This window comes from Rutidosis leptorrhynchoides, chromosome 7, assembly GCF_046630445.1.
Source record: "Rutidosis leptorrhynchoides isolate AG116_Rl617_1_P2 chromosome 7, CSIRO_AGI_Rlap_v1, whole genome shotgun sequence".
NCBI classification, from domain to species: Eukaryota; Viridiplantae; Streptophyta; class Magnoliopsida; order Asterales; family Asteraceae; genus Rutidosis; species Rutidosis leptorrhynchoides.
Window position 1 is genome coordinate 315,877,370 of NC_092339.1, and position 22,934 is coordinate 315,900,303.

Below are 22,934 nucleotides of genomic sequence, written 5' to 3' on the forward strand. Positions count from 1 at the left end.
AGCTACGAGACATTAAATTAAAAAGGTTGAACATAACTTACAATGATTAAAAATAGCGTAGCGTTACACGGACAGAATTTCGACTTACACCCTTACAACATTTGCTAACATACCCTTATTATTAGGATTTAAAATTAAAATTAAAATTAAAATATAAATTATATATATATATTTACGTATATATTGAGAGAGAGATAGATTATGGATTATGAAAATGATCAGAATTCGGTTGGCTTTATAGGGAATTGAGTTCAGCGGTACTCCGCAACTCGCGGCAACTTTTGCCCTCGCGGAGTTTGAAAATACAGCTCACCAACTTTGGAGTCTTTCTTGCCGACGGATTTTTATTATTTATATAATATATAAATAATTATAAGAATTATTTAAATATTATATTATATTTATGTGCATAGTTGACTTGTAATTTTTAGTCCGTTGCGTCGAGCGTTGAGAGTTGACTCATGTCTCGGTTCCGGATTTTCGAACGTCCTTGCGTACAATTTCATATTTTGTACTTTGCGTTTTGAATCTTGTACTCTTGTAATTTCGAGACGTTTCTTATCAATAATTGGAATCTCTTTGATTGTATTTTGTACTTTTGAGCTTTTTGGTCGTTTGCGTCTTCAATTCGTCGAATCTGTCTTTTGTCTTCACCTTTTATTATTTAAACGAATATCACTTTTAAATAGAACAATTGCAACTAAAAGCTTGTCTTTCTTGAGAAATAATGCTATGAAATATATGTTCGTTTTTAGCATTATCAGTTTATCAAGATATTCTACAAGATTGAGCACCCTGGTAACTAAACTTAACGTATATATAATTTGTACCCTTTGTATAATCATCTTAATAATACACGCAAACCAACGTTGTGATGACCCGGAAATTTCTGACCAAATTTAAACTTAATCTTTGTATGATTAACATTTTTGACACGATAAGCAAAGTCTGTAAAACTGAATCTCAAAATTTTTGAACTACTTTCATATATTCAAATACCTTTCGGTTATTCTTGACGATTCGCGAACAATTATATGTATATAGATACATATATATATATATATATATATATATATATATATATATATATATATATATATATATATATATATATATATATACTATAACTTAAAAACGTAACAATGTATTAATTGTTTGATACTGTACATTAAACATATTGGTTTAAATATTTATTTGAATACATATGATAAGTTGGAATATTAATTATATGAATAACTTGCGACGTATATTTAAAACGTGTTTATGAATGTTGAAAATATATATTAACTTGGTCATAAAACGATTTGTTATTATATATATATATTAACAAATAGCGAGACAATAATTTATAGAAGTAAACGATCAAAACACTCGAAAGTTTAAGATACACTTTGAATGATATAGTTTATTGATAATTTAAGACTATATTTTGACAAAGGTACGAGTTACAAAACGTAAATTGCGAGTTTTCTAAGCGTACAAAAATGCGTTCGAGAAACCGGAACCGGGACATAAGTCGAGTAACAACGTACGAGTCATCGGAACGAAAATTACAAGTCAACTATGCACATGAATTTAATATAATATATAATTAATTATTTAAATTATATATATTATAAAATATTATGTCGACAAACAAGAAGTTAAAAATTTGTGAGCTATCCCAGGGTGCCATGCGATCGCATGGCCTTGAAGCACAAATCTCATGCGATCGCATGGGGTACTTTTTCAAAAAAAGGTTCTATAAATTCAAACGGTTTCATTTCAATCACACACATATTTATTTATGTTACTTCCTCCGTATTTAAATTATTATTATTATTATTATTATTATTATTATTATTATTATTATTATTATTATTATTATTATTATTATTATTATTATTATTATTAATCTTATTAATTATTAGTATTATTAATTATTAATTAGTAATATACATAAAATGCTACGATGAGATTATGAGCGTGTCACTTTCAAAAATAGGTTTTTGAGCGGGATAAAGTTAAGGAGATTATGGGTTATAGCTATGGAGGTTATGGGTAATGTTCATGGGTATTATTTACAAGTCAAACCTACTGTTATCATCTATGTTGTGTCTACGTACTTTTCTGCAATATTGAATCACAATATTGATACGTAAGCATTTATATTTTATCTTTTATACATTAATTGTGTATTCATGTCTAGTGCTCGAGTATATATATTTATACATGTTTGTATGCTAAATTTCTTCGTTAAACAGTTTATAATGAATCACGAATTAAATACATATATTACTGGTAAAAGGTATATGATATACATGTTTTCGGAAAGCTGTCGAAAAATCAATAACTTTTCATTTAGACACCGAATAGTTTCGATGAACGGATTAAAAGATATGATCAACTGAATTATGATTGACGTTAATTGAAATTGCTTTTGAATCTGCAATTAAGATTTAAACAACTTGTTTACGAGATTGATAAAGTGAACTTTTAAATATTACCAACCGAGTAAATGACTCCTTATATAAGGTATGTCTCGTTTTGTTGAACTATTGTCAAAATTGACTTTTTAAAACGACTTTGGATAACTTTTGTATGTCGATCTCGAGCATTAGGATTATGATACACTATGACCTGATCTAGCTTGATAGACATTTATTGACCAACATATGTTCTCTAGGTTGAGATCTACGGTTATTTGGTAATCCGAGTTTCAGTCACATTTTGGTGAACGACTTTATATGCTGCTAAGGTGAGTTTCATATGATCCCTTTTACTCAGTATATTTTTGGGCTGAGAATACATGCGACTGTTTATAAATACTGAAAATACTAGATTTATATGTGTGAGTTTCATATGATCCCTTTTACTCAGTATATTTTTGGGCTGAGAATACATGCGACTGTTTATAAATACTGAAAATACTAGATTTATATGTGTGAGTTTCATTTGCTCCCTTTTTAATTGCTTTTGCAATCTATATTTTTGGGCTGAGAATACATGCACTTTATTTTAAACGCAATGGATACAATTACATACTAAATTCTACACCGAGTTTGAACCGAAAATCCCTTAGCTTTGGTAACTAGTAACTGCCGGTTATAAGAACTGGTGGGCGCGAGTAGTAGTATATGGATCCATAGGGCTTGATAACCCCGTCCGAGCTAGAGCACTAGCCTTTTAACGGACGTATGCTATTTGAGAAGCGTACACGTTGGTTTGCGTGTATTATTAAGATGATTATACAAAGGGTATAAATTATATATACGTTAAGTTTAGTTACCAGGGTGCTCAATTTCGTAGAATATTTTGATAAACGTTTCTGGATGAAACAACTGAAATCTTGTGATCCACCTTTATGTACAGATTATGCAAAACATTAAAACTATGAACTCACCAACCTTTGTGTTGACACTTGTTAGCATGTTTATTCTCAGGTTCCCTAGAAGTCTTCCGCTGTTTGCTTACATGTTATACAAGCTATGTGCATGGAGTCTTACATGCTTTATTCAAGAAAATGTTGCATTCACAAAATCATCATCATGTATCTATTTTGACTGCATTGTCAACGGAAGTATTATTGTAAACTATTATTTACGGTGATTGTCTATATGTAGAAATCATCAGATGTCGAAAACCTTAGAATTAAATATTCATTTATGGTATGCCTTTTCAAAAGAATGCAATGTTTACAAAACGTATCATATAGAGGTCAAATACCTCGCAATGAAATCAATGAATGACGTGTTCGTCCATATGGATTTGGAGCGATTGTCACAGTTGGTATCAGAGCGTTGGTCCTAGCGAACCAGGCTTGCATGAGTGTGTATAACTGATAGTTGTTAGGATGCATTAGTAAGTCTGGACTTCGACCGTGTCTGCATGTCAAAAGTTTTGCTTATCATTTTTTGTCAGAAATTACCTGCTTATCATTCCTAGTCTAGACACGTTTTACTGCATTGATTGCATGAATAGTGTATAGACAAAATTAATATCTTAGCGTATCTGTTACTGTAAACTTTTCCTGACATCTTCCGAAAATTTCTCCGTGATTTATGGAATTTGGTATTATATATACGTAAGTAAATTATGTATTGAAGAATACCAAATTAAATTCTATAATCTATTTCATATCAAAAATCATCCCTCTAATTATACAAGATGGATCACGTATCAAGTTCAAATTCCTTAAACTCCGACAGCTATTTCGATATGGATATTCACCTGAATTCCGAAGACAGTGTAACCGGAATGGATCAACCAATCAGCCATCACCTATTCTGGATGAATTGGGGATGGGTTCGTAGCCTACTTAATTATTGGAGACAAGAAGAAGGCGATCCCTTCCATCCACCAGACTGCCCTCTTGGCGAAGAACCTGAAGCGCTTACCGGCGTACCTGTTCGTAATACCATTTTCTCTCTCATCTCCAGAATATCTCGTCATGATCATATACTCTCTCAAATTCTGGATCTTATTCATCCACTCGTCCGAAACGCCAATCATCCCGGTGTAGTAGAAGAAGTCAACGAGCTTCGCGCTCGGGTAGTGGCTTTGGAGAATATGGTGCAAAGGTTACAAGCACCAGCAGAATCACCGGCATCAACAGTACCACCGACAACAACACCAATAGTACCATTACCACCACCAACAACATCCGCACTGCAAGCCTCAACATCACAATATGTACCTTGAACATCAACGTCATACGCATCGTAGTTACCAAGAAATACCAGCAACAATAACCGATGAAGTATTAACTCATTTCCCCTGAAGAAATTTTATGTATATTTAATATATATGAATTTTGAAATCAAAATAAATCTTTTCGTACTAAGCTATTACGTGTGAATCTTAACTGGTAGGTACTACTTGGTTAGTTCATATTACTAATATGCAATGATGTACATCCTTCCTTAACAACTTAACCATTATTAACTACAATCTCTGTTTCAACTTAATGAATTCCATTTCATAATAAACCAAGTGTATTATTCAATTACATAATTAATTTTACATTTTCATTTTCGATGTACTCGAAACTTTCCAGAAAACATCATCTGTGCCTTGTAAGGTTCACAAAGATTCCACAAGCATCAAAATCCTTCACCGAGAAATAAGAATAAATAATGAAGTATCGATTACATTAGCGAAATACTCCGTAAAGATTATGTAATCTTTAATGTTTTAGAGATTATTCATTTCTAATTCAAGCCAAAAATCAAATGAGCTTACTATGATCCGAATTACATCCGAAGAAAATATACATACAGATATTTTCATAAAGACTGTAATGAAAAATTCTTTTGTACAAAATATTACTTGTGAAATCTTTAACGGGTAGGTAATACTCGAGAAATATATAAGTTCACAATTAATATGTTACACTGTACATTCTTCAACTTTGATTCAAAAATTATTAACAATGCTCACAACGATATACAATCGTTTTCATACAAATTCAATTACATATTCTGATATTGACGGATCATAATCCAAGTCATAACTCTAAACCGGTGAAATCATTCTTAGATCTCTACATCTTTCAAAGCTATACTTTGACTTCAAAACTGTGAAAGATCATTTGGTATTGTTTTTACCAAAAATAACCTTGCAATTCCTTTTCAAAGTATCCAGTTTTACCACACTTCCAACCAGTCAACTTCAACTTTTCAGATTAAGCCTTATTGTAATCTTGATATATACGTTCTTGTTACTGGGGAACCTTTTATGTTCCACCACATTAGCAGTAAATTTACCAACAACTTCATTGATTCTTGACCTTCCGAAAAATCCTTATACTCATTGAAACCCTATCATGTACTCATCTACATCTACTAACGATAATTGCCATACCAACTACCGGAAATTAGCAATCAGTATTTTGAATTTCGCAGCAATTCTACGCCAACAGTTATATATAAACATATAATGTCTATCTCCTAGACTTATTTACTCCGAATGTGAAGTTTCTGAAAAACATCCCAAACTATGAACTAGTTCTCTGAAATTAGAACAATGCTGATGAAGCAGCAAAAAAAAAACTGTAAACGACCTTAACAGTCAAAAGTTTGATGATAAAGAATAGTATGGTGGTAAAGCTGAGAAAAAGAGAAGGTTTGAAACTGGAAAACGGATTGAGCAAACCATGAAGGAGGCTGTGGACAAATTACAAGGACGAAATCTACCTTCAAAGGATCCAAATGATTCAGTGTCTGTTAAAATCGTTAGCAAACACCTTACTCCTCATTCTAAACCTTCACAGACAGATTTTCCGCATCATCCTCTGATATTAGAAATTCTAAGATATCATCGTATCTTTCAATATAAATATCCTCGATATTTCTGGAGATATCTTCATAACTATTCTTATCTGAAATCATTCATATCTTCACGCTATCTGTATTACATCATAAAAGAAACTATTTTAGTTTCTAAATTCTGAAACCTTCAAGTCTAAAATATGAATGTTTTGAAGTAGTGTTGGGAACTGAAGCATGAATTAGTATAATATAATGACACTTGATCAACGTGATTATATTACAGTAAGTCATGCTAAGTTTCTAATAGAACGTGATAAAGGTTTACAGATCCCACCCTCATCATGAACCATGTTACATAACTATTTCATTCTATTTAACCTCTAAACATATCAAGAAAATATTTTTCTTGATGATTCGGTTTTTTCGAGGTATTCTGGTAATTTGACAAGTCAGATTGTGCCATTACCGTTTCTTTCTTAGAATATTAATTATGTTCATTCTGAAATTCATACCTACCAATTCTGGACCATTATTCGCTTGACTTAAAGTCGAGAAGAGAAAACGAAAGCATGAAGCTCCGAAAATAATGGAAAATATAAAGCCCGAAAACAACCCCGAAATTACAAACCGTGTATATCAATGCGTATAGCAATATAAAGACACGGGAGAATGAAAAATAATATAACCCCAAGGTAATAGTAGAAGAAAATAACCTCCTCTGGTGGCAGATGAAAAAGAAGAATGAATGATATGATAGCCAAGAAAATATCAAGAATCAGAACTGGATGAAGCATTTTCACAAATCTTTTGTAAGTATGAAATAAGGAAGAAGATTATAGGAGTGGTGAAAATAAATGAAACGGAAAAGGTCAATTTATAGCAAAATATCAGACATAGCAATCGAGGCAGATTACGCATTTAATCAAAGGAAATCCTAATTTCCTTAAATTTCGAAGAATCACATCTTATTTAAATTATGAAGATTTTCTATTCCTTAAATTCTGGATATCAATCGTTACTACGTCAAGAGATAAGACGAATCTCTATTCTCCATTTCACTCTATTACGATAACTTCCCTCATACGCTTAGAGTAATTGGATTTTTTTTATCCATATTATTCAACGGTGATAAAAATTCTATTTATCAACACATAATCGTCATGAAAACATTTTTATTGTTAGCCATGACGACCTCACTCAAATTTCGGGACGAAATTTCTTTAACGGGTAGGTACTGTGATGACCCGAAAATTTCTGACCAAATTTAAACTTAATCTTTGTATGATTAACATTTCCGACACGATAAGCAAAGTCTGTAAAACCGAATCTCAAAATTTTTGAACTACTTTCATATATTCAAATACCTTTCGGTTATTCTTGACGATTCGCGAACAATTATATGTACATACATATATATATATATATATATATATATATATATATATATATATATATATATATATATATATATATATATATATATATATATATATATACTATAACTTGAAAACGTAACAATGTATTAATTGTTTGATACTGTACATTAAACTTATTGGTTTAAATATTTATTTGAATATATATGATAAGTTGGAATATTAATTATATGAATAACTTGCGACGTATATTTAAAACGTGTTTATGAATGTTGAAAATATATATTAACTTGGTCATAAAACGATTTGTTATTATATATATATTAACAAATAGCGAGACAACGATTTATAGAAGTAAACGACCAAAACACTCGAAAGTTTAAGATACACTTTGAATGATATAGTTTATTGATAATTTAAGACTATATTTTGACAAAGGTACGAGTCACAAAACGTAAATTGCGAGTTTTCTAAGCGTACAAAAATGTGTTCGAGAAACCGGAACCGGGACATAAGTCGAGTGACAACGTACGAGTCATCGGAACGAAAATTACAAGTCAACTATGCACATGAATTTAATATAATATATAATTAATTATTTAAATTATATATATTATATATATTATAAAATATTACGTCGACAAACAAGAAGTTAAAAATTTGTGAGCTATCCCAGGGTGCCATGCGATCGCATGGCCTTGAAGCACAAATCCCATGCGATCGCATGGGGTACTTTTTCAGAAAAGGTTCTATAAATTCAAACGATTTCATTTCAATCACACACATATTTATTTATGTTATTTCCTCCGTATTTAAATTATTATTATTATTATTATTATTATTATTATTATTATTATTAAGATTAATCTTATTATTAATCTTATTAATTATTAGTATTATTAATTATTAATTAGTAATATACATAAAATACTACGACGAGGTTATGAGCGTGTCACTTTCAAAAATGGGTTTTTGAGCGGGATAAAGTTAAGGAAATTATGGGTTATAGCTATGGAGGTTATGTGTAATGTTCATGGGTATTATTTATAAGTCAAACCTACTGTTATCATCTATGTTGTGTCTACGTACTTTTCTGCAATATTGAATCACAATATTGATACGTAAGCATTTATATTTTATCTTTTATACATTAATTGTGTATCCATGTCTAGTGCTCGAGTATATATATTTATACATGTTTGTATGCTAAATTTCGTCGTTAAACAGTTTATAATGAATCACGAATTAAATACATATATTACTGGTAAAAGTATATGATATACATGTTTTCGGAAAGCTGGCGAAAAATCAATAACTTTTCATTTAGACACCGAATAGTTTCGATGAACGGATTAAAAGATATGATCAACTGAATTATGATTGACGTTAATTGAAATTGCTTTTGAATCTGCAATTAAGATTTAAACAACTTGTTTACGAGATTGATAAAGTGAACTTTTAAATATTACCAACCGAGTAAATGACTCCTTATATAAGGTATGTCTCGTTTTGTTGAACTATTGTCAAAATTGACTTTTTGAAACGACTTTGGATAACTTTTGTATGTCGATCTCGAGCATTAGGATTATGATACACTATGACCTGACCTAGCTTGATAGACATTTATTGACCAACATATGTTCTCTAGGTTGAGATCTACGGTTATTTGGTAATCCGAGTTTCAGTCACATTTTGGTGAACGACTTTATATGCTGCTAAGGTGAGTTTCATATGATCCCTTTTACTCAGTATATTTTTGGGCTGAGAATACATGCGACTGTTTATAAATACTGAAAATACTAGATTTATATGTGTGAGTTTCATATGATCCCTTTTACTCAGTATATTTTTGGGCTGAGAATACATGCGACTGTTTATAAATACTGAAAATACTAGATTTATATGTGTGAGTTTCATTTGCTCCCTTTTTAATTGCTTTTGCAATCTATATTTTTGGGCTGAGAATACATGCACTTTATTTTAAACGCAATGGATACAATTGCATACTAAATTCTACACCGAGTTTGAACCGAAAATCCCTTAGCTTTGGTAACTAGTAACTGCCGGTTATAAGAACTGGTGGGCGCGAGTAGTAGTATATGGATCCATAGGGCTTGATAACCCCGTCCGAGCTAGAGCACTAGCCTTTTAACGGACGTATGCTATTTAAGAAGCGTACACGTTGGTTTGCGTGTATTATTAAGATGATTATACAAAGGGTATAAATTATATATACGTTAAGTTTAGTTACCAGGGTGCTCAATTTCGTAGAATATTTTGATAAACGTTTCTGGATGAAACAACTGAAATCTTGTGATCCACCTTTATGTACAGATTATGCAAAACATTAAAACTATGAACTCACCAACCTTTGTGTTGACACTTGTTAGCATGTTTATTCTCAGGTTCCCTAGAAGTCTTTCACTGTTTGCTTACATGTTATACAAGCTATGTGCATGGAGTCTTGCATGCTTTATTCAAGAAAACGTTGCATTCACAAAACCATCATCATGTATCTATTTTGACTGCATTGTCAACGGAAGTATTATTGTAAACTATTATTTACGGTGATTGTCTATATGTAGAAATCATCGGATGTCGAAAACCTTGGAATTAAATATTCATTTATGGTATGCCTTTTCAAAAGAATGCAATATTTACAAAACGTATCATATAGAGGTCAAATACCTCGCAATGAAATCAATGAATGACGTGTTCGTCCATATGGATTTGGAGCGATTGTCACAAACGTGTACGCTTCTCAAATAGCATACGTCCGTTAAAAGGCTAGCGCTCTAGCTCGGACGGGGATATCAAGCCCTATGGATCCATATACTACTACTCGCGCCCACCAGTTCTTATAACTGGCAGTTACTAGTTACCAAAGCTAAGGGATTTTCGGTTCAAACTCAGTGTAGAATTTAGTATGTACTTGTATCCATTGTGTTTAATATAAAGTGCATGTATTCTCAGCCCAAAAATATATATTGCAAAAGCAATTAAAAAGGGAGCAAATGAAACTCACCTTAGCAGCACATAAAGTTATTCATCGTAATGTGATCGAAACTCGGATTACCAAATAATCGTAGATCTCAACCTAGAGAACATATGTTGGTCAATAAATGTCTATCAAGCTAGGTCAGGTCATAGTGTATCACAATCCTAATGCTCGAGATCGACATACAATAGTTATCCACAGTCATTTCAAAAAGTCAATTTTGACAGTTGCTTAACAAAACGAGACGTGTTTTATATAAGGATTCATTTATTCGACTGGTAATATTCAAAAATCCAATTTATTAATCTTACAAACAAGTTGTTTAAATATCAATTGCAGATTCAAGAGCAATTCCAATTAATGTCAATCATAATTCAGTTGATCATATCTTTTAATCCGTTCATCGAAACTATTCGATATCTAAATGAAAAGTTATTGATTTTTCGCCAGCTTTCCAAAAACATGTATATCATATATCTTTTAAGGTGTAAACCCACATCTTCCTGGAATGATCATCGATGAATGTAACAAAGTAGGAACATCCACCAAGTGTCCTAGTCTTCATAGGCCCACAGACATCCGAATGTACTAGATCAAGTACGTTCTCCATTCGAAAAGGAGAATGACTCTTAAACACAACTCTGGTCTGTTTCCCTGCCAAACAGTGAGAACATTTATTCAAATTAATATCACTAACACCCGACAACACATTCTTCTTAAATAAGATAGACATCCCTTTTTCACTCATGTGGCCAAGTCTTTTATGCCACAACTCGGTAGAATCAACATTGTCCACTGCGTTAACAATGTTCTGGATGATCTTCGGACGCGTTATGTATAATCTTGAGTCTTTCTTGCCTCTTCCCACTATCATAGAACCAAGAGTTAGTTTCCAAATACCATTACCAAAACCGTTATAATAACCATCATCATCAAGAATGCCCGTTGAAATAACATTAAGTCTCATATCCAGAACATGTTTTACATTATGCAAAACTAACTCCATTCCCGTGTCAAATTTCAAACAAACATCTCCAATACCAACGATCTTTGATAACCCAGAATTACCCATCCTATCAAATCCATAGTCACCTGGAGTGTAAGATGAGAAGTGATCTCTACATATTGCAACATGACATGTAGCACCACTATCAACAATCCAACTCGTGTCATCATGAGTAAGATTGATCATATCATAATCAATACAAACAAAGAACTCATCCGTGATAGCGTTAACTTCAACCTTATCATCATCACCACCATCACTTTTCTTTTGTTTATTCTTGTCATATGCCTTTTTCTTCTCATTTTTTAACTGTGGATAATACCACTTTGTGTGCCCTTTTTCACGACGATGATAGCACTCAACATTAGAAAACTTTCCTTTTCTTGAGCTACTACGATTCTTGCCTCTTTTACCATGACCTCTACTATGAATTCTCCCCCGCATTTCTGTGACCAAGATATCTGACTGTGAAGAGGAACCTTGTGACTTTCTTCTCATCTCTTCATTCAAAATACTACCCTTAGCCAATTCCATGGTGATAATACCATTTGGTGCAGAGTTGGATAAAGATGTCCTAAAAATCTCCCAAGAGTCCGGTAACGTACCAAGTAACCAGAGACCTTGAACCTCATCCTCAAACTTGATACCCATTCCTGCAAGCTGATTAATAATACCCTGATATGCATTTAGGTGATCTGTAATATGAGTCCCATCATGATACTTTAAACCCATCAACTGTTTAATTAAGAACAACTTGTTATTCCCAGTCTTTCGTTCATATAACTGTTCAAGCTTTTTCCGTAAGACTTTAGCATCAGTCTCCCCAGTAATATGGTTCACTACATTATCATCAACCCACTGACGAATATACCCACATACCTGTCTATGCAAAATTTTCCATTGAGCTTCAGACTTACCCTCAGGCATACTCTCAGTAAAAACAGGTAAATAATAATCTTTCACATAAGGAAGATCCTCCATTTTACCTTTCCAAACATGATAATTTGAACCATTTAAACTAACCATCTTACTTGTATTAGCTTTCATCTTTCACATAAGTCAATCAAATAACCTTAAGCTCTAGATACCAAATTTGATGGGAAAATAGTCACCACGGGCAATCTACAAAGCGGAAACAAACATCCGTTTGACAACCATTTCCCGACCCGTATGAAACCATGAGGATGCTAACAAATAAGCTATACCAAATCTAACCCAAATCAGTCCCCAAATCAATAGCAAATCAGCAAATAAATATAATCAAGCACACACAATACACATGAGACTTTTTACGTGAAAAACCTCTCAAAATCGAGAGTAAAAACCACGGAACTCGTAAGCCACTTAAACTTCACTATCATCAACAAGGAGAGTAATACAATAATCCTTCTCTAGATCAACTAGAGGCATACAACATCATCACACTCTTGAACAACAATAATCAACAAGTATATGAAGAAATTAAAGACAAAAGATGAATGAATCACCGAATAATCTGCTCTCTGTTCCAGCAGCAAAATCAAGATCTACAGACCTTATTAGACGAATTCAACGGTTAAAAATGTTGGCACTGATGTCAGATGTCAGGAAGACACAGCCCAAAAATTGAGAAGATTCAACGGTCGAATCTTCGGGGATCGAAGGTTTTCTGGCCTGCTGTCACTGTAGACGGGAATTGGGGTTTTGACTCTTTTTCTTGATCTCTCTTGCACTCTCACGTATGAAGACAGCTGCACAAGTTTGAAATAAAGATGCCCTCCAATGCTTGACCAAGTCAAACAATATTTGGGCCTATTTTTGTTGGGCTTGGAACATTGGGCTAAAACTTTCACATAAATGAAAACCAAATAAAAAACCCAACATTAAAAACCGTGTAACAACAATGAATATACATGATATGTCAACCTACATGTCAAGAAATACTTCCGATAAATGTTGTTGTAGCTACATACTGTAAATTTGCACCATCTCGGTGTTAATGTTCTTTCATTAATTAAAAATAAAAACGTGATATTGAATAACTACAATCCGATAATCATATGTAACATAGTACATTGCTTGGGAGGGTATTTAGATTAGATGAACCTAAACAGATATTTTTCTAAATGCATCGATACACACTGAAAATTGTGTCTAATAAGAAGGTTGAACATATGTAAACTTATTACCAATATTAACATCTTAAGAATCGGCAATGCTGCAACATGTATAAATATAATTATCGAAAACATACTATCCAAAACATACATATAATGACCATTAATTCTAAAGTGTGTAAATATTAACCTCTTAAGAATCAACATTTCTGCAATAGGTATTAATACAATTATCCCAAACATACTATCCTAAACATACATATAATGAACAAACATAAAAAAAATACAAATGTGATGAACAAAGCTCTTTAAACCATTCATTTTCTAGAATCAACAAAGTCATAATCGGTTTAAAAAGATGTCTATGTGATAAAGATACATCTTTAACATTCATGTTATATTTTATTTCGAATAAATGGAATAATGATTAAAAAGAATTAAAATAGTTATAAACATAAAAAAAAAAAGATAACCTGTATTTTTGATTACGTCAATTGAGATTGAGATCGAAGGAGATATCGATATGACTTTACAAATTGATTCACAGATTTATGCCCTAGAGTCGAATACTTCTGATCGAGATGGAGGTTCTATTGATGATTATGTAAAAAATTGGGTGAGGAGAAGAACGGTATATTGGGCGATGATTAGGGTTGTGACCATTTAACTACTATCAATTTCTCAAAGATACCTCGTAAAACTTCAATAAATGGTAAAAACCAAGAACCAGATACAATCTTCAATATATAAGCAAAATACTATCATCGTCACCGTCGTTGAATAAAAAGATAAAATTAGGGCAAAAAAATTAATACAATCTGATGATTACAAAATTTATACCATTAGGTGCATAAAATTGTAACGGATAAATTAGTGGTAGTGGCGTGGTCGATTGCGGCAGTCTTCGGCCATCTTCTCCGGCGAAAAGACTGAGGTTTTTGGATTTTAGAAGAGAGAGAGAGGGGTGCAGTGGTGACGGTTTTAGAAGAGAGAGGGTTTTTATTTGTTTACGGTTTTCTTTTTTAAAGGCGTAGTTTTTGTTAATTAGTGGTATAATGTGGTGTGTGATTGGTACACGTGTAATATTATTAGAATTAACAGAGTTAATTAGTAATTATCAGAAAATTACAAATGGACTGAATTTGTCGGACTTTCGGTCAGAGTAACACGTAAGCATAGACCCATACGCTTTATAATATGTGATGATGATATGCACAAATGTGTGACTCATGTTTCCCCAGGTCAAGCTAACCCTGATCACTGGGTGGCTGCAGTGCAGTCAAAGCAACGCGTATAAAACCAGAACGCCTCCAGGAGTGGTTACCTCTTGCGCGCCCCCCAAATGAGTTTAAACAGAATGGATCCGCCCGGACGACTAACCCCAAAGCGGATCTCTAAAGCAACCCGTTCACGAGGAAAGAACCTACCTAAGCAGCTAGCAGAAATAGGTTTTTCCTCGCAACTTACTTCCCATGGGTTTTATTTGGAATAACTTATCCCTAAACATGATACCACTGTTCGAGCCTTTAGGATTAACAATGATCTCAAATCTGTTACGTAGAAGTACGATGCACCAGCATCAGCAACAAAAGTAACGATTCATTAAGAAATTTAACCCCAACTACTGGTCCTGCATTCAGCAACACGAAAACTCCAGTAATAATATCAAATTCCCATCTATGACCCAGTAACCCAAAGTAATTATTAATTAGACACTACTCGAAATATGACCCCAAACTAACACATCATACACAATGGAAAATGACACAAAAGGAACAGAAAGGTATACTTTAGAATAAATCAAAAGAACATCTAATTAACCATACCAACTTAATAACATTCAAATGATTCCAAAAATGACATTAAAGTAACGAAGTGAAAAATAGTTAAAGAGTAATGTGTGTGTTTTTTTCCATATGGCTGCTTGCTCTACCTTGCAAATGTCAATTTAAACTGCTAGTAATCATGTAGAAGCATTGATTCCGTGTAAGAGCTCATTGAGGTTAATCCACGCGTTCCAGTAATTGTAGTCCAATTGAAGCGTTTTGAGGAGGGATCATAAATTTTAATTGATCCAGCCCATTTTGCCCTATAAGTCTATAATTTTCAAGACTGCTTCACCATTGTAACTAATTCCCATCGCCATCATAGAATTATGATCGAGTGATTTTATGGTGAATAGCTTTTTAAACGATTTTTTAACATTGCCTTCCATCATCCATACGTCACAAACATACCCGTTATAATCGTCGGGAAACAAAACAAGAGACTCCCTGTATTTAGACAATTCCAAAATGCGGTAGCGTGCCAAACTATCCGGAACATATATTACTCCAAATTCTTCATTAGTCAAATCAAAAGAAATAATTACCCGTGACCGATTATCATCATCAACCTTAATAGAAGCACACCAATAAATAAACCCGCCAACACATTCAGTAGGCGATAAAAGTATCAACGATCCACAAAGTATATCGCTTATTTTGCTGACATCTCCAAAACCCCGAACTTAAGGAATAGACCTCAACTTTCCAAGTTTCATTTTCCAACAATTTTCGAGGAAGGTGGACAAGCTTAGGATCGCTAGTTTTGGGACAAACCCCAAAACAAACAACACGTTCATACTTGCGATAATCAGAATCAAGAAAATTAACAGTAACAGATTTTCTAATCCAAGGATTCCAAATAATTGCATCAGAATCACGATACAAACACAACAAACCTTGAGAGCTACCAACGAGTGTTAGTCTTTTCGATTGTTTTGCAGAATCTTTAAGTATCGCAGACAGATCAACCATATTATTAGGGAAGCTATCATCATCAACAATTGAAACATACCTCATCCCAAGGTAACCGGGAAGCTTATACAGTATAAATATGTGCGGCTGGGTTTGACCGAGGTTGTAATCGGAAACAAAACGAGAGCTATCGATCAATGATTTCCATGATTTGGCAACACTTCTGAATCGCATTAGTGATTTCACCGAAAACCTTTTCATTATTTCAATTTGGATATCAAATGGTAATTTGTCCCACATTTTGATTTCAAACTGGATTTTGGGGATGCAATTCAATGGTTTTAAGGTTTACAAATTGGTAGCTAGGGATTTATGGATTCAGGGATACCATAGTACGGCGTGTATATACAGTATATTGGAATCCATACTCAACTTGTTTCCATATTAAATCTAAACTTGTGGACCAAGTTTAGATTATGTTTATCGAATGGGTTTTCTTAAAAACTTGTTGACCAAGTTTAGATCAGCTCATGAATTACTTTTTGACCCGTTCATACAGGTGTTTGTAAAAGCATATCATTATAACACAACACTTATTATTGAATAATTGTAAAAAAATAAAAAAACAAATTATTATTATTATTATTATTATTATTATTATTATTATTATTATTATTATTATTATTATTATTATTATCATTGAAAGGCGAGTTGTCGGCATCACGTATAAGGGACTTAACCACGTTCGCGATCATTTGCCACACACACACGGGCTTTCGGGAGGGAACCCTAATCGCAATGCAGGAATCCGATCCTTAAACCATCCCGGAGAGGAAACCCTAATCACAATGCGGGAATCCGATCCTTAAACCATCTCAGGGGCAAGTAGACCGGGTTTGAATCCTGAATGGATCCGGGTTTGACCTCAACCCTAGCCTCAAACACAAGGAATGAGGAGGATACCACTCGGCTAGACTGCTGCTGCTGCTAGCTGCTGCCGCCGCCGCCACCACCACCACCACCACCACCACCACCACTACTACTACTACTACTAGTTTAAGACCCGCGAATTCGCGGGGTTTTCTAAGGGACCAATTAAATATTACATTACTAAGTAATATGACTTTATATAGTATTGAATTATTGATTTTTTTGTTGTTGTTAGGTTGTTTAGAAACTAAAAGAATATCGGAAATAATATTTAAAATTAGATGATGTTGTTAGCTTTCAACCTTTACTTTTCTTTTTAGACTTATTTTTTTATAATTTTTTTTCTAAACCACCAAAACAAAAGCCGTAAAGAAAATCAATCACCAGTCATTATTAATCTCTTCTTCAAAGTGTTCAATGCCCTTCTGTTTAAAGACACATCATGCGCCTTGTATATCATCAAGTCCTCTGATGTTGTTTTTTAGATTTCAAACACTATTAGATGTAATAAAATAAGCAAATTGGGTAAAGGGTCATAAGTAAATATTGTACAGGTGCCGACAACAATTCGCTAAACAATTTTAATATTTCTAAATAAACACATTGTTTTGTCAATTATGATTATTACATAACCTATTAACCTATGTTAACTAAACAAAATATAAAGTTTTATAAACGGAAAGTTATTAAAAGTTTTAACACGTTGAGGCCAATTTATTTTTTGTTGAACTTTCTTTTACCCATTTGAACAGCAAAATGTTACCTAAATTAACCCTCTCATTCAAAATTGGATCGAAATCACCACATTCAAAATGGTAGTTTTTGAAATCAAAGAACATGACGTTGCTATTGACATACCCATCATTAGTATAATACTATCAAATCGTAGTAGAAACTGGACGTAACAGATCTTCTTACCGAGCTGTGGATCCGTGAAGAAGCAACTTCCTTCCTTCAACTTCAAAGGTTCAAAGGCACCTCCGGTTCCTTGATAAATATGTCCATTAACATTATAAGTTAATTCTCAATTTGAGTCTTGTGGCCATGGGTCTGTTTTGACACCAAAATTGTGTTGTACTCATATTACATTTTCTGACAATCAACATATCAAGATGTTTAAAGCTGACAATTTAACTAAATCATCTCAGGATGATAATAACTATAATGATCAGGTCATAGTGCCCTGTCTTGAATCGCCCAACCTTCTTCGGATTTATTAAAGCTTTTTCTACCAACGCATTCATTCGCACCTTATACTCCTCGTATTATTCAACTGGGTGCATCAAAAAAATATATACAGAAAACCTAACTCAATATACATCACAAAACACCATTTCCATAACTATTCATCACAAGATTTAAAAGAAAATACCTAACATAACACCAAAAGAACAAAATTCCTTAACAATTAGCCTTGGTTACTCTCTTGATCTCATCCTTCTTCTTGATTGCGTTGCTTCACCAACTACACAAACAACACATTAATAGCGACACAACTAGTTTCACTTATAAACATAATTATATAGGTAGTTCATGTCATGTTAAACCCGCTGAATGCTTTCACTCAACAAATACAATAAAATAGTGGGTAGATAAAGAGTTAAACATGTAAACATAAAAAATAAAAAGGCACTAACAAATACATGAAATAAATGCAAAAGAATGGTTGAAAATAAACATTAACTCCAAAGAAGACACGATATAAGAATCAAAAAACTTATGATGTAGAGTCTCTGACTAACCCGATTTACCATTAATCAATCTAATTCTAATTAGAGAAATAGTGTATATTAGTCGTCCTCCACTAAAGCATTTCATAACTCAATCTTATCAATGGTCGCCTCTTCGATGAAACAAAGGTGTAAGATAGATTGCTTAATAACTATACTTGTTCGATCCACCAAATTTCATAGATGTTTCATGAGCAGATTTAAAATTCTAAGATTCTTCAAGTGAATAAAAAACAACATATAGAAGTAAAACAGATTAAGAATCAATTGATAATATAACAACAAAGATAAGGACAAGGGTAAATACTTTTTTTGTTATTAAATCTTCCTTTGTTTCTCTGCGTCATGATTTTTCTTGTTCTCATGTTTCTTTAATTTCTGCTGCTTCAACTACAAATCATAGAAATAAAATAAAATAATTAGAACAACGCTTTAAATGTAAATGAACTAATTAACAATGTTGTTGTCAAACTAAGAATAGAAAATTAAAGTTGGATATATAAATACATACATTTAGAATCGAACCCTAGATCAATTTTCAACTGATAAAATGATGTAACAATCGATTTTTCAGCAGAAATCAACCCCAAATCCTTGATTGATACCCTTTTTGGGTTAGATTCTTGAAAAAGATGGAAGTAGAATGAAGATTTTAGAGTTTCTGCCCTAATTTTGTGTCTATGGGCTCCGATTAATATTGTTGTATAATTGTGATCGAACTCAAAATCGTATCTTCTTCTTGTGCTACTACTGAAAGCGGATTTGATTTTGGTGAAGAAAGATGTTTGATTTTATACATGGATTTAGGGTTTTTTTTTTTTTTTTTTTTTGTTAAAATTTTGAATGTGATGATAAATAAACTTGGGGACCCTAAATTTTAAGAAAAGGCCGTTCCAAATCTAGGTTAGAAGGGTGTTTTAGTAATCAGACAATTCAAGGTTAGGATTATGAGGTCATAAGCAAGATTAGGGGAAAATTAAGGGTCTAGATCATCGATGATTAATTTAATGGATGACTAAGATTAATTTTGCTATCTAATAAGTAAATAAATATATTAAGTGTTGTATTAAATATATATTTATTGGTATTAAAAAGTAAGTGACTAAAATGTTTATTAAATTACCATCATTTGTTGTGGTATTTTGTATCACAAATGGGATAACATCAGAAGAAGACACATTGTATTTGGGTGGCCTTGCCTCTTCGTTTGGTTGGAGGAGTAATGGTAGTATGACATTTTTCATCTGGTGGAGTTGTACCTACAATTGAATTATAACTTTGAATTACAAGATGACAATTATAATTCATAAAACCCATTGAAGAAAATAGTGTAGTCAAGGGCTATTAGTTCGGCTATTATCTATTAACATTAATGAAATATTTCATACGGTGAGGCTGAATATTTGGCTTTAACTGTTAATCCAATGAAGAAGGTGGAATTCCTATAGTTAGCTAATCCAGTCAACCAATTAGAGATAATGACTATTGCCATGTTTGTAGTGTGCATAGGTAAAAAAAACTAAACGGCAAGAAAGGGACTTTTGTCGTTTTGAGGTTGTTTTAACGTCATCTGTTGTGGTGGGAAGTATCTGTATACTAAATAATGATATGCAATTAGTTGTAGGCACATGAATGTTGCATAGGTAGAAAGCTAAGCCAATAAATAGCATTATGACATGATAATACAGAGTTATGATGAATGAACTACTGCAATATAAAAAATTCATTGAGACATAACCACAAACACCTTGTGTGCAAAATAAAGTTTATAATTTTAGCTTGAAGTACAAAACAAAACTAATTCCTTCTGTATCATATTCATGTTTCAAATTAGCACAGGTTCAAAAGACATATTAAACATATACTTTTAACAATAAAATTAAAATCTTTGAAAACATACCTCTTTTTGTAGAATAATTTTCTTCTAGAGTAAGTGTATTCTTCTTTCGTTTTCGATTTGAAGATGATTCAATTTGCTGAGTTTCCATCGTTAAATAAGAACAGACGATGAAAGAAGATGTTGATTGATTTTTTTTACACCGATCGATTATTCGTATATATGAAATTTATTCCGGCCTATTTTAATAAGAAGGTATTTTAGACAACAAACAAATAGTGAAGGTGATTATAAAGTCATAATGTTAATTAAAAAATTTGAATGGTGTAGATTGTGAATGTTAATCATAATGGAATGCTAGGATTAATGGTTTAAAATTTAGATGATCTATTTTTGATTTTGTTATTATAATATAAATAGATAAATAGATAGATTATTATTATTATTATTATTATTATTATCATCATCATCATCATCATCATCATCATCATCATCATCATCATCATCATTACCATTATATAAACTTTTTTAAACATCAATTGTGTAAGGTTTCATTATTACAAATGCATAAAATAAAATATGTGTCGGTTCAAATCCGGGGGTTCTCCAAGGTTGTGCATCTAGTATTCTTAACTCTGTGCGGAGAAAACAGTTAACCTAAAACATTCCTTAGAGCCCCTTTTTAATTCCCACCTTACCCTCCCTTTTTTATTTTAATATTATTAATTTTCTTAGAGCCGCTTAGAGCCTAAATTGAACTTTAGACAGGTTTAAAGTTAATGAAAATTTGATTAATACCATTTCTTGGTGTTTAATACTTTTTTTATTTTATTTTATTTTAATTTTCCATTCTATTTTATATTTTTATAACCTACTGCCGAGGTCCATTTGAAAGCAATCTCTCTATGGATATCCATAGAACATTAAGAAGGATGACTTTCTCTATTTTCTTTACTCTTAGGATGTTTAACTCTGGATGAAGAAATAACGTTTCTTTATTTTAGGATAAAGGAACGATCGTTCATATCTTACCCCTCCTATACTCACATATTTGAGATTGAGTTTTGTTGTTGTTGTTGTTGTTGTTGTTGTTGTTGTTTCATTTTCTATTTTATTTCCTTTTCTATTTATTATTATTTCAAAACAACTAAAATAGCATATACTTCAACAAAAATTGATACTTACTTGTTTGTTTAATTTTTTCCTCTCTTCTCTTAATTACATTATGTTTGCAATATATTTTTAAACTTAAAAAAAATAAAAATAAAAGACAAGTGTTAATACTGATAATCGATATGTGCATTAACATTTTAAATTATTTTTAACACTTTTGCTCAATACGATTGTTCGTATCAAAGCGAAGATATATAATGTTAAAGTAATGGACACTTACTACTAAAAACAGATAATTTAAGGTAAATATATGTCAACTACATCACAAATGCAACAAAAAAATGTCTCATAAAACACAACACAACACCCGCATCAACGCGCGACTGCCATCAAACCTCGTTATTACTAATCAAGAGTATTTGCGGGTTTAGGTTAAAAAAAATATCAAAAGAAGAAGATATTACTCAATCTAAAATAGTAAAACATTTGAGTATTACAACTTATCACATCAATAATCCATTCAAACAATCCGCTTATTTGAGGGTGCATTACCACTTTACCATCTATGTTTTTGAAGCACTTCACTAATAAACCAGAACTTAATGTAAAACGGGTTGATCACAAAGTCCTGACCTCGTCTATTGTTCAAAAGCCCTTCATTTGACAGATATAAATCTCATCTCTGTTCTAGAGAAATACGATGGACCAGCATCAACAACAAAAGTATCAGTTCATTAAGATATTTAACCCCAACTATTGGCCAGCAATCAGCACAATGCTTACAAGAATATACTCTTGGTTTCCATATTATTAATTCACACAGTTTCTCATGTATTATTACTTTAACACTCATTGATTAAGACAC

The 22,934-nt window shown here is 32.3% G+C and overlaps 1 protein-coding gene and 1 long non-coding RNA gene across 3 annotated transcripts; both read right to left on the bottom strand.

The window, feature by feature from the left end:
- Nucleotides 1-15,810: 15,810 nt before the first annotated feature.
- LOC139860203 (putative F-box protein At1g47730) lies at nt 15,811-16,720 on the bottom strand. The gene is made up of 2 exons (XM_071848974.1): nt 16,244-16,720; nt 15,811-16,116 (listed from the first exon to the last, which is right to left on the bottom strand). Exons 1-2 carry the CDS (start codon nt 16,718-16,720, stop codon nt 15,811-15,813), a joined length of 783 nt encoding a protein of 260 aa, XP_071705075.1.
- A 1,865-nt stretch (nt 16,721-18,585) lies between these two features.
- Nucleotides 18,586-21,153, bottom strand: LOC139856850 (uncharacterized). 2 transcript variants are annotated; one of them, XR_011762201.1, is made up of 5 exons: nt 21,020-21,153; nt 20,243-20,378; nt 19,427-19,509; nt 18,762-18,854; nt 18,586-18,662 (listed from the first exon to the last, which is right to left on the bottom strand). It is a non-coding gene; the product is annotated as an uncharacterized lncRNA (long non-coding RNA). The 2 variants fall into 2 exon arrangements; XR_011762200.1 differs by lacking the exon at nt 18,586-18,662 and having other exon boundaries at nt 18,706-18,854.
- Between the last annotated feature and the right edge of the window lie 1,781 nt (nt 21,154-22,934).